Source organism: Mixophyes fleayi, chromosome 7 (assembly GCF_038048845.1).
Source record: "Mixophyes fleayi isolate aMixFle1 chromosome 7, aMixFle1.hap1, whole genome shotgun sequence".
Classification (NCBI taxonomy): Eukaryota; Metazoa; Chordata; class Amphibia; order Anura; family Limnodynastidae; genus Mixophyes; species Mixophyes fleayi.
Genome location: NC_134408.1, coordinates 59,455,508 through 59,466,944, shown reverse-complemented (window position 1 = coordinate 59,466,944; position 11,437 = coordinate 59,455,508). Strand labels below are relative to the sequence as shown.

The 11,437-nt window shown below is 41.5% G+C and overlaps 1 protein-coding gene across 3 annotated transcripts; it reads left to right on the top strand.

Moving 5' to 3' along the window:
* Positions 1–260: 260 nt before the first annotated feature.
* LOC142097759 (hemoglobin subunit alpha-3-like) lies at positions 261–11,138 on the top strand. 3 transcript variants are annotated; one of them, XM_075179870.1, is made up of 4 exons: positions 261–444; positions 3,187–3,357; positions 9,942–10,146; positions 10,774–11,138. In XM_075179870.1, exons 2-4 carry the CDS (start codon positions 3,263–3,265, stop codon positions 10,900–10,902), a joined length of 429 nt encoding a protein of 142 aa, XP_075035971.1. In that variant the 5' UTR covers positions 261–444; positions 3,187–3,262; the 3' UTR covers positions 10,903–11,138. The 3 variants fall into 3 exon arrangements, with proteins under 3 accessions (XP_075035971.1, XP_075035972.1, XP_075035969.1); XM_075179871.1 differs by having other exon boundaries at positions 433–503; XM_075179868.1 differs by having other exon boundaries at positions 439–518.
* Positions 11,139–11,437: the final 299 nt, after the last annotated feature.

Sequence of the window (11,437 nt, the reverse complement as noted above, 5' to 3'; positions counted from 1 at the left end):
GAAAAACACGTATTGCACAATACAGAGAACAACAACTTACACACATATTCTTCATTTCACAATATAAGGCCAAAGACTTAATTGCTCAAAATAAGGACAAGAAGACTCTCCCAAAAGACTCCTCCAAGAACATGTCACTTTAATGAAGATTAATGATAGAGACTTAGAGTGTCAGCAGTTATGTAAGCTGGAAAGATATGGCTTTCGCATTGATAAGCAACATTTTCTATAAAAGAATGACAAAATCAAATATAGATTGTCAATTGGCATTTGATACCCTGGGCGTATGTCTGCTTCGTCCAGTAATGGCTGTATCTATGCATAATATATTTTAATATATTAAATTATATATTATAATATATTATATTCTTCCTACGGGCATCACATACCACACCTTACTCTCTTCGTGACTGCTTCGACAAGGGGCGACACGCCTCTGCACTGGTGAGTATCAGATGTGTTAAATATATCTGTGTTCCAAAGTGTATCGAGGTACCGAAGCAGTAAGTGAAGAGAGGGTAAGGGTGGATGCTGAGAGGTAAAAGAATCTAGGACCTTATTGCTAAATGTTTTTATTAATGTGTTTCTGCAGAAACTATTGTTAGTTTTAAATGTTGCTAAAATGTGCTTTTCTTCAGTATGGACTGGCCACTCATAACTGGCAAAAGACATTTTAGTGTTTTAACACTGTGTATACTTGTTTGCAAAGTTAATAGGTGTGACTTGCAAAGGTAATGTGTTAAATGAAATGCTTTTGCAGTATAGGCTGATCACCTATATCTGGCAGAAGTCATTGTGATGTTTTGTGGACTATTCTGTAGACTTATTTGGAAAGTTAATAAGTTAATATGTGAGTAGAAATGCTTGTTACTTGCAATGGATGCATCCCTTAGATGAATAAAGACCCTAAGTCAGGATAGTGTCTGTTATTTCTAAGGAGATAAAAGGTAGCTCCAGTGCAATTGTGTGCCTGTAGAGTTTCAATCCTGATTGCATGAAACTCTGAAAAGTGGTGCAGGGGGGAAATAGCAAAGAAGTTATAAAATGTTTTTTCCAGAGACTGGAATTTTTAATGTTGAACCCTACACGTAATGAGGGATACAATTCTTTGATAAGAGTAAAGTGAAAAATAAGACAGTTAAAATGATATTTAATTGTTAGTTGTTAATAAGTGATAAGAGCAGTCAAACCTGTACTAATTTCAAAAGAAAGTAGAAAAAAAATAAATAATACAGCCATTGCGCGTCATATATCATTCTCATGTTTCAGCTATCCCTGAATAAATGAATGTTTTTGGGTTTTCTATATCCTGATGTTCTGCATGTGTCACTAAATGTGTCTATCGTGAAAATACTGTTGGTTTATTGCATATTTTACATTGTAGCTTGAGAATATTGTGAGTATTTCAGCAGGGGATGTGCTTGATCGAGTTGTACTAACCCACCCACTTAATTGTAAACCTGTTGAAGTGAAATGTGGTTAGAAGAAAGTGGTATTATTGATTAATCATACTATTTATCTATGTAAAATATGCTTCAATTGTACTGTATACTAAGAATTGCAAACATTACAAGTGGTAAATTACATCTGCCTATATGTACAGATTAATAATTATACAAAGAATACTGAAAATGAAACGTATCATACTGTTCTAATATTAGTCACAGAAATGCTGATTTAAATGGCCATTTTAGCATAAAATGGTCATGTCTGTGGCAGCTAAAATGATCACTCTGAATGATCAACATCTGACTCAGCTGCATATAAAGAGAATAGTTATACACGCCTAGCAAAATGGTGGCTCTCCAGTTGTTGTGAAAGTCCCAGCATAACCTGCCAGCGATCAGCTGGCTGTCTACTGGAAAAGCATGCTGGGGCTTGTAGTTTCATAACATTTACTATAGAAAGCCACAGGTTAACCAGGTCTGAAATAGTGTGATGGATCACCTCTACAAGAATAAAGCCTTTTCACTCTCATTTAGTAAAACCATCTTGTTCCACCTATTGAAAATAAAGTATTTCTTATCTCTCTAAAAAAAACAAAGTCCATTTTTATTTAAATTACAGTCCGAGTGCGCATCAAAATTAAAATAAAGTGACTATTGCTCACTCCTGCTATTTTCTAATACAGTAATTTCCACAATAAAACCCACCACAAATTACAATATAAAAATCTGAAACTGAGAGTAAAGAACAAAAGGCGCCTAATAGTGTAGTATTGACTTGAAAGCCACCCACTATACTGTACATTTAGGTGCTCAAATACATGCGTACCCCATATTTGTAGAATCAAGACTTATCGATATGTGTGGTCCTGGGGTAAATGTATCAAGCTGCGATTTTGAATTTCCAGTGATTTTCCTGGGTGAGTTTAAAACCACCGGTTTAATAACCGCCAATTTTATGTAAAATCTCCGGAAATAAGTTTCTTTCAAAATCGCTGCAATTTGCAGTCCTTATTTTTCCCCACTCTAGCTATACAAATCGCCAAACGTATAAACGTATGAATTTTGCAAATTTGCCCGAGTTTGAAAGTAAAATAGCCAGATACAACACACTGCGTTCTAAAGGCTAGATCGGCAAACACATCACTGTTACACTGCAGGGCTATGTTAATATAACAGGAGACACAATGGAAGTTTAAATAAATCATCTTTTTGTTGTAGAGGGGCAGAAATGATCAGACATTTTCTAATGGGGGATAATTTATTTTATTAATAAATTATTAGCTGAAATATAATTATAAAATAAATGTTTTTTAAATAAAAGGTTTTTGTTGTTTTTTTATAACTGTGGCTTACTATTTTATCAGCATTGGGCCAATATGTATATTTTTATGATATGCCAACACTTCAAATTGGGGAAGCCATTAAATGTACAGACTTGTGGCACTATAAGTGCTCATGTGCATGCTGACATGCACTCTAATGACTGCAATGTTTTTAATGGAGCATAAGGTACATTTTTTTCCTTAGTGCCATTTGATATAAAAAAAAAATATCACCCATGATGTCAGCAGATTCCTGCTGGTCAACAGTAGCATAGTAGACTCAAAGAGTGTACGTGCATTGTAAGCAATATAGCATGCATTGTTCAGTAGATAAGATAACAGCAAAGGGTGGGATTCCGTTTTAATAATTAAATTGAATCTTATTATGTTTGAATTGTACCTCTGCTCTTTAAAAGGCAAAATTGCAATACAATCTGGACTTTTCCTGCATTTCCAAGTTCATCTAAGAATCACCAGCTCCCAATCATCAAAATGACTCTTTCTGCAAGCGAGAAGGCTGCCATTCTTTCCCTCTGGACAAAGATTGCTCCCCAAGTCAACGACCTGGGTGGTGAGGCCCTGGACAGGTAATGTACATTTCTGGTTGCCTAATAGTCAAGCTTACAAATAATGAAAGAGTTGATATTCTTGGTTCTGACGACAAGCTAATACGAATGCTCTCCTATGTATGCCACTGGAAAATGTGTTGTAAGAACATAAAGAATAAACGTATTGTAAAAGTGGTATATTTAATGCTAAATAAAATAAAAAAAACAAATGCAAGCTTGTGGGGCACTGAGACACTCTTCATAAAGTTTGCAAATGTAAAGGAACTCTGTGCCTGAAAAGCCTAAGCCATTATTTTTGTTAGAAATTAAAGATATCACTTTTATAATAGCTTTGCTTTTTATCACAAAAAGTTATCTAGTATCACTTGTATTGAAACTAAGGGGTATATTTATTAAACTGTGGGTTTGAAAAAGCAAAGATATTGCCTATAGCAACCAATCAGATTCTAGTTATCATTTATTTAGTACACTCTACAAAATGACAGCTAGAATCTGATTGGTTGCTATAGACAACACCTCCACTTTTTCAAACCCGCAGTTTAGTAAATATACCCATTAGTATTATTAACTGTAATAATCTTCTAAAGGTTAGGTTTGTTTGTTGGGATATAAGCATTCAAATAGTATTGATGTAAACTCTTAGAATAATTTTTACACATGGAAACATGCTTTTGTTAGGAACCCCAGTAGTCAGCACCACAAAACCCGGAGTCTACTCAGGAGTCTGGTATTCACTGGAGCCCCTAGTGGTGGGGACAGACTTGGCCGCAGACAGCTGAGGGTCGTGAGATGGGTACTGGCTGTGGGGAACCCAGAATGGAGAGTAATGACAGACCATAATCCAGAGAACGGGCCAAGGTCAGGGGTCACTAGCAGAAGAGAATAGTCAACACGCCAAAGGGTCAGGGTGACGAGCAGGTCAGCAGAATCCGTGGTACAGGCCAAACGATCAGGTACACAGGCAAGACAGCGAAATCCAGTAACAGGCAAGGGGTCATACACGGGTAAACAGAAATCCAAGGTAATACACCAGCTAAGGTTCTGGAGCAGGATTAGACACTGGGACACTGAGCTATAACCGGCAGGGAGGCTAAGCCCTCCCTGCCTTATGAAGCAAAGCTGGCCAATGGAGGTGCAGATACAATTAGCCCAATGGGCTGTCCACACAGAGCACCTGAATATTAGCGCGTGCGCCCGGCTGTATCTAATGCCGGGACGCGGCGCTATGCCCTGCAGCTTCCCGACTGTTGCCTAGGCAACGGCCAGGACGAAACCCGGAAGTGATGTCCCGGGCATCATAGCGACGGCCGGGATGCGGAAGAGAGGGTTGCGGCGGCTGGGCACCGCCGCCGAACAGTACCCCCCTTGAGGAGGGGTCAAGGTACTCCGACATCCTGGTTTTCCGGGAAATTTAAAAAAAAATTCCTTTATGAGTCGATTAGCATGTAGACGTCTCCGAGGAATCCAGGATCGCTCTTCAGGCCCATAGCCCTTCCAATGCACGAGAAAGTGGGTTTGTCCTTGGAATCCAAAATTTTCTCCACATGGAACTCTCTCTACCCATCAATGTCCAGAGAGCGAGGTATCATAGGTTGGAGGGTTCTAAAGTTACTAGAAAAGACAGCTGGCTTCAGAAGGGAGGAATGGAAGGTGTTGGGGATCCTTAAAGAACGAGGGAGTCTCAGCCTAAAAGCAACAGGATTAACTCTTTTAATGATAGTAAATGGACTGATAAATCTAGGCCCGAGTTTCTTACAGGGCTGCCTAAGCTTGATGTTCCAGGTAGACAGCCAAACTTCATCTCTGACTTTAAAGGGGTACGGTCTACGATGAGGATCTGACAGAGCCTTGGATCTGAATGAAGTCTGGAGCAAGACGGAGTGGACCTTTTTCCAAATAAGTCTTAGCCGTGAAGCAGTAGGACGTATCTCAGGCAGACCAGAAGGATTCATGGAGTAGAGAGAGTTAGCTCTGGGATGGAGTCCGAAGTTGCAGAAGAACGGAGACTGGCGAGTAGAGGAATAACAAGAGTTGTTATAGGCAAACTCAGCCCACGGAAGTAAGGGTGACCAATTATCGTGGAACTTGGATATATAAAGACGAAGGAATTGTTCTAGTGACTGGTTTCCGTCTGCCCGTTAGATTGGGGATGGTAAGCAGATGACAAGTTAACCTTAATTTTTAGCATGTTACAGAAAGATTTCCAAAACTGGGCAATGAATTGCGAACCACGGTCAGAGACAACATCTTCAGGTAGGCCGTGGAGACGAAATACATGTTGGACGAACAATGAAGCCAGAGTTTTGGCATTAGGCAGCCTAGGCAAAGGCACAAAATGGGCCATCTTACTGAAACTTTCTACGATCACCCAGATGGTATTATGGCCCGACAACCAGGGTAGATCAACAATGAAGGCCATTGAGATATATGTCCAAGGTCTAGCTGGAGTGGGCAAGGGCAATAACTGACCCGAAGGATGGCTTCATGAGGACTTGCCTTTGGCACATTCTTCACAGGAAAGAACAAATTCCTTGACATCGGAGGGTAGAGTGGGCCACCAGACCCAGCGTGAGAGTAACTCGGTGGTCTTAGAGATCCCTGGATGTCCAGCGAGTTTGTTTTCATGGCCTTCTATAAGAACTGTTTTCCTAAGGTGAACAGGAACAAACAATCTATTTGTAGGGGTCTCAGAAGGAGCAATTCTTTGGAATTGACGGAGTGTGGCTCCAAGGTCTTGAGTTATCCCAGCATGAATTGATGCAGGAGGAATAATGGGCAGAAGAACAGCAGGCAGGTTATGGCAGGAAACAAAGCTTTGAGAGAGTGCATCGGCTTTAATGTTTTTTGAACCAGGTCTATAAGAAATCATGAATCTGAACCGAGTGAAAAACAAAAGCCCAACGTGCTTGTCTGGCATTCAGACGTTTGGCAGACTCAATGAATAATACATTTTTGTGATCTGTAATGACAGAAATAGTATGCACTGCCCCCTCCAGCCAGTGGCGCCATTCTTCAAATGCCCATTTTATAACTAGGAGTTCGCAGTTACCTACGTCATAATTAACTTCGGCAGAAGAGAATTTCCGCGAGAAATAGGCGCATGGATGCATCTTGTGATCCCAAAGATCCCTCTGAGACAGAACAGCGTCTGCGCCCATATCGGAGGCATCCACTTCAACCACGAAAGGATTAGGATGTCTCAAGACGGTAGCGGTGGCAAATGCTGATTTCAGGGCTTCGAAAGAACCTATCGCTTCAGGAGTCCAGTTGGCCGTATCTGCTCATTTACGGGTTAGAGCGGTAATTGGAGCTACTAAGTCTGAGAAGGTATGTATAAATCTCTGGTAGTAGTTCGCAAAGCCCAGAAATTTTTGGATGGCTTTCAGATTGATTGGCCGCACCTAATCTAAGATTGCTTGGACTTTGCTAGGGTCCATTGAGAACTCATCAGAGAAGATGATGTATCCTAGAAACGAAACCTTCTGGACCTCAAATTCACATTTCTCCAATTTCGCGAAAAGTTGATGCCCCCGAAGTTTCAAAAGGACTTGTCGAACATGAAGGCGATGCAGATCTAAAGATGATGAATAGATCAGGATGTCATCCAGATATACAATGACAAAACAGGCTAGGAACTCGCAAAGGACATCATTGATCAGGTCCTGGAAGACTGTGGGAGCGTTGCTTAACCCAAACGGCATGACTAAATACTCATAATGGCCTGAGTTAGTATTAAATGCGGGTTTCCACTCATCACCAGCTCTAATACGAATGAGATTATAAGCTCCATGTAAGTCAATCTTGGTAAATACAGAGGCTCCCTTGAGATGATCAAAAAGAACTGAAATGAGTGGAAGAGGGTAGGTGTTTTTTATGGTAATTTTATTTAAGCCACGGAAATCAATGCAGGGCGGAATAGTCCCATCCTTTTTGGAAAAAAAGAAGATTCCGGCTCCTACGGGGGACTTAGAGGGCCTAATGAAACCCTTTCTGAGATCTTCCTTAATATATTCCTCCATAGCTTGAGTCTCTGGTACCGAAAGAGAGTATAGCCTTCCCTTGGGTAGTTTGTAACCAGGAACTAAGTCAATAGCGCAATCATAATCACGATGAGGAGATAACATCTCAGCGACTTTCTTAGAAAATACGTCCCGGAAGTCTTGGTAGGGTGCGGGCAGCTGATCCAAGGAGACCTGGAGCAAACGAAAAGGCATAGACAAACAGGATGAAGAACAAGATGAACTCCAGTGGATAATGTCTCCCTTGTTCCAATCAATGACCGGATTGTGTAGCTGTAACCAAGGATGTCCTAGGATCACCGGAATGGAAGAGCACCTAATAAGGAAAAAAGACAAGGCTTCGGAATGTAGCGCCCCCACGGTTAGTTGTAATAGTGGTGTCTGAGAACACACTTTACCACCTGGTAGAGGACCTACATCCAAACCACAGACAGTGATGGGTGATTCAAGCTTAATGATGGGTATCCCCAAGGAATGAGCCAGGTCAAGATCCAGGAAGTTTCCAGCGGTGCACTATCTAGGAAGGCAGAGACAGGAGCAGATTGTGCACCAAAGGAGATAACCGCCGGAATCAGGAGTGCATTTTTGGAAGATATGATTTGTAAGCCTAGACGAACCTCTTCCAAATTCTCTAGGCTTGCTCGTTTCCCGACTTGTCTGATTTGTATGGGCAAGCATGAAGGAGGTTACCCCTATTACCACAATACAGACAAAGGCCTAACGTACGTCTCCGGGTCTTTTCTTCTGATGTGAGCCGATAAGCACCAAGCTGCATGGGTTCAGCGGCTTCAAATGGTGCTGCAGAAGGAGTAAAAAAAAAGAGCAAGAAGAAACAGAGGTATCCCTCTCGGCCTTTCTCTCTTTAAATCGGTGGTCAATCTTGATGACCAGTTGCATCAGATTCTCCAGTGTAGATGGTACAGGGTATTGCACCAGAGAGTCTTTTATTTGTTCAGAGAGGCCCAAATGGAACTGGCTCCGAAGTGCTGGGTCATTCCACTCGCTGTCTGTGGACCAGCATCTGAACTCCGCACAGTATTCCTCAGCAGTGCGACGACCCTGTTTCAGGGCTCTGAGATGTGATTCGACTGAGGCAACTCTGTCCGGATCATCATAGAGTAGTCCTAGGGCATCAAAGAAGGCATCAACATACTGTAACTGAGGACTCGTCGGGGCAAGGCTGAAAGCCCAGGACTGAGGGTCTCCCTGCAGAAGGGATATAATAATGCCTACCCTTTGGAGTTCCAATCCTGAAGCCCGAGGCCTAAGGCGAAAATACAGCTTACAACTTTCTTTGAAGTTGCGGAATAAGGTTCTATCTCCGGAGAACCGATCCGGCAAATTCAATTTGGGTTCACAGATGGAACCTGATGTAACTTGCGTAGCCTTGGAAGTCTCCTCTTGAGCGGACAAACTCTGGGCCAATCCCTGGACCATTTGATACAGGGTGTCCACATGGCCCGCCAGAACTTGAGATGGAGGCGATCCGGTTCTGCTTCCGTCCATTCCAGTTAGTCACCGAAATGTATGTGGGCCGGATAAAATGTTAGGAACCCCAGCAGTCAGCACCAAAAAACCCGGAGTCTACTCAGGATTCTGGTATTCACTGGAGCCCCTAGTGGTGGGGACAGACTTGGCCGCAGACAGCTGAGGGTCGTGAGATGGGTACTGGCTGCGGGGAACCCAGAACGGATAGTAATGACAGACCGTAATCCAGAGAACGGGCCAAGGTCAGGTGTCACTAGCAGAAGAGAATAGTCAACATGCCAAAGGGTCAGGGTGACGAGCAGGTCAGCAGAATTCGTGGTACAGGCCAGATGATCAGGGGCACAGGCAAGACAGCGAAATCCAGTAACAGGCAAGGGGTCATACACGGGTAAACAGAAATCCAAGGTAATACACCAGCTAAGGTTATGGAGCAGGCTTAGACACTGGGACACTGAGCTATAACCGGCAGGGAGGCTAAGCCCTCCCTGCCTTATGAAGCAAAGCTGGCCAATGGAGGTGCAGATACAATTAGCCCAATGGGCTGTCCATACAGAGCACCTGAATATTAGCGCGTGCGCCCGGCTGTATCTAATGCCGGGACGCGGCGCTATGCCCTGCAGCGTCCCGACTGTTGCCTAGGCAACGGCCAGGACGAAACCCGGAAGTGATGACCCGGGCATCATAGCGACGGACGGGATGCGGAAGAGAGGGTTGCGGCGGCTGGGCACCGCCGTAACTCGTAACAGCTTTATTCAAAGAATAAAGCATTTTTCTCTGGTTTTCTTCTGTTATTGCCATCCTGAGCAACTGGTCACATTGAGAATTTGTATCATTAATTTCCCTGCAGTTTTTTGTATTCCCTGTATTTATAAGCCTATTAGAAAGCGCCATGGGTTTTTAATGATCTTTGGAATTTGATTATGCTGGTTAATAAATCAGTATACTGTCCTAGAATGTGGATATTTTCAGACACCATATATGGAGAAATGAGCTTGTCTCCCACAGTATTTTCAGCATTGTGAGCAGGAGGATTTTTCCATATCGTTTTAACCTTCAGCTAAACAATAATATATATATTTTTATTATTTGTTGTAGGCTTTTTCTGAGCTTCCCCGAAACCCAGAATTATTTCTCCCACTTTGACCTGACCCCTGGATCTGCTGATATCAAGGCTCATGGTGGAAAGGTTCTGAATGCTCTTGGAAGTGCAGCCAATCACCTGGACAATCTTGCCGGCAACCTGTCCGCCCTCAGTGACCTGCATGCACACAACCTGAGAGTGGACCCTAGAAACTTTGAAGTAAGAAATATGTTGTATTAAAAGACAGTCAGGAAGTAACTTGGTAGAGATTAGGGAATTATATTTGGTTTCCATTCAGTGTATAAATTGATGTTTAATTTTTTAACTGTCTCTCTTTTACTTCATTCTCACACCTCTTATTGTTTATTCTATTCCTGGCATTTGAAATAACCTTAAAGAACCCTTATTTTAATGTCATTATGATAGTGATCATGGTAGGGGTCCCTCAGCAGTACATGCAATTTCATTTATATGAGGTTCTGTTAATTCATAAGCTAATACAGAAAACATTTTATAGTTATAATCTGAGGTTGCTATCACTTCCTGTAAACTATAACACATGTGGACATATACTATTGTGGCTTTAGAACAAACCTTATATAATATATTTGTTATTGTTGGTCTGGTGGGAATTCCTTACACAATATTATACAAGAAAATGACATAAGATTCAATTTATCCCTACTCGGAAAAATATACTAGCAAACAAGCCTAGATTCATTTATTTATTCCTGTGTATTAAATGGTTCTGTATGAACATCTTGTAGCTCAAACATGGCTACTATAGGTTGCTACTTTTTCTATTATTACCTGTGACATTAATATGTGGTTTGTTTCTCTCTGTAGTTGCTTTCTCACACCATCCAGGTGGTCTTGGCTTCTCACTTCCCTCAGGACTTCAATGCTGAATCTCAGGCTGCTTTTGATAAATTCTTTTCTGAAGTTTCTGCAGTCCTGACCTCCAAGCACAGATAAATACAGAGTAACAGACTACATCAGTAACTACAGCAAACCAACCTGTAGGAAATTCATTGGGAGCCATTCACGCAAGTGTGTCATCAAAATCATAGCCAACCTACAAGATTGTAGTTCTGCTGTAGTACAGGTTTCCTACCTAGTGTTATTGCAACAGTCTTTTATTGTCTACTTGTGTTTATTGTCCATCAAAAATGCATCTAGTGTAATCTTGAATAAAATAACATTTATTTGTGTGTCTGTCTCAATGATGCTTATTTACGATGTTTTGTTACAAAGACAAATTGATGAAATTGTTTGCACTGTAGACATTAAACTTCACTCAATTGTGCCCTCACTTATCTTAAAATAACCTATACATACAAATAAGCCAATTGGTATCTGTTATCATGTGTCACTATCTGTTCCCTTTAAACTGTGTATCTAGGAAATCTATAAACACAACAATGGAAATACATTTATTCCCAAATAAAGACAATGGGCCTGATTCATCAAGGAACGGATCTGCCGATTTTTGCGAATGCTACGTGCATGC

What these genes read in the sequence shown, in the direction of transcription:
- LOC142097759 (XM_075179870.1), top strand. Translation starts at nt 3,263, where the DNA reads ATGACTCTTTCTGCAAGCGAGAAGGCTGCCATTCTTTCCCTCTGGACA. An exon ending in GGTGGTGAGGCCCTGGACAG is followed by an intron (nt 3,358 to 9,941) that starts GTAATGTACATT and finishes TATTTGTTGTAG; the next exon opens with GCTTTTTCTGAGCTTCCCCG. An exon ending in TGGACCCTAGAAACTTTGAA is followed by an intron (nt 10,147 to 10,773) that starts GTAAGAAATATG and finishes TTCTCTCTGTAG; the next exon opens with TTGCTTTCTCACACCATCCA.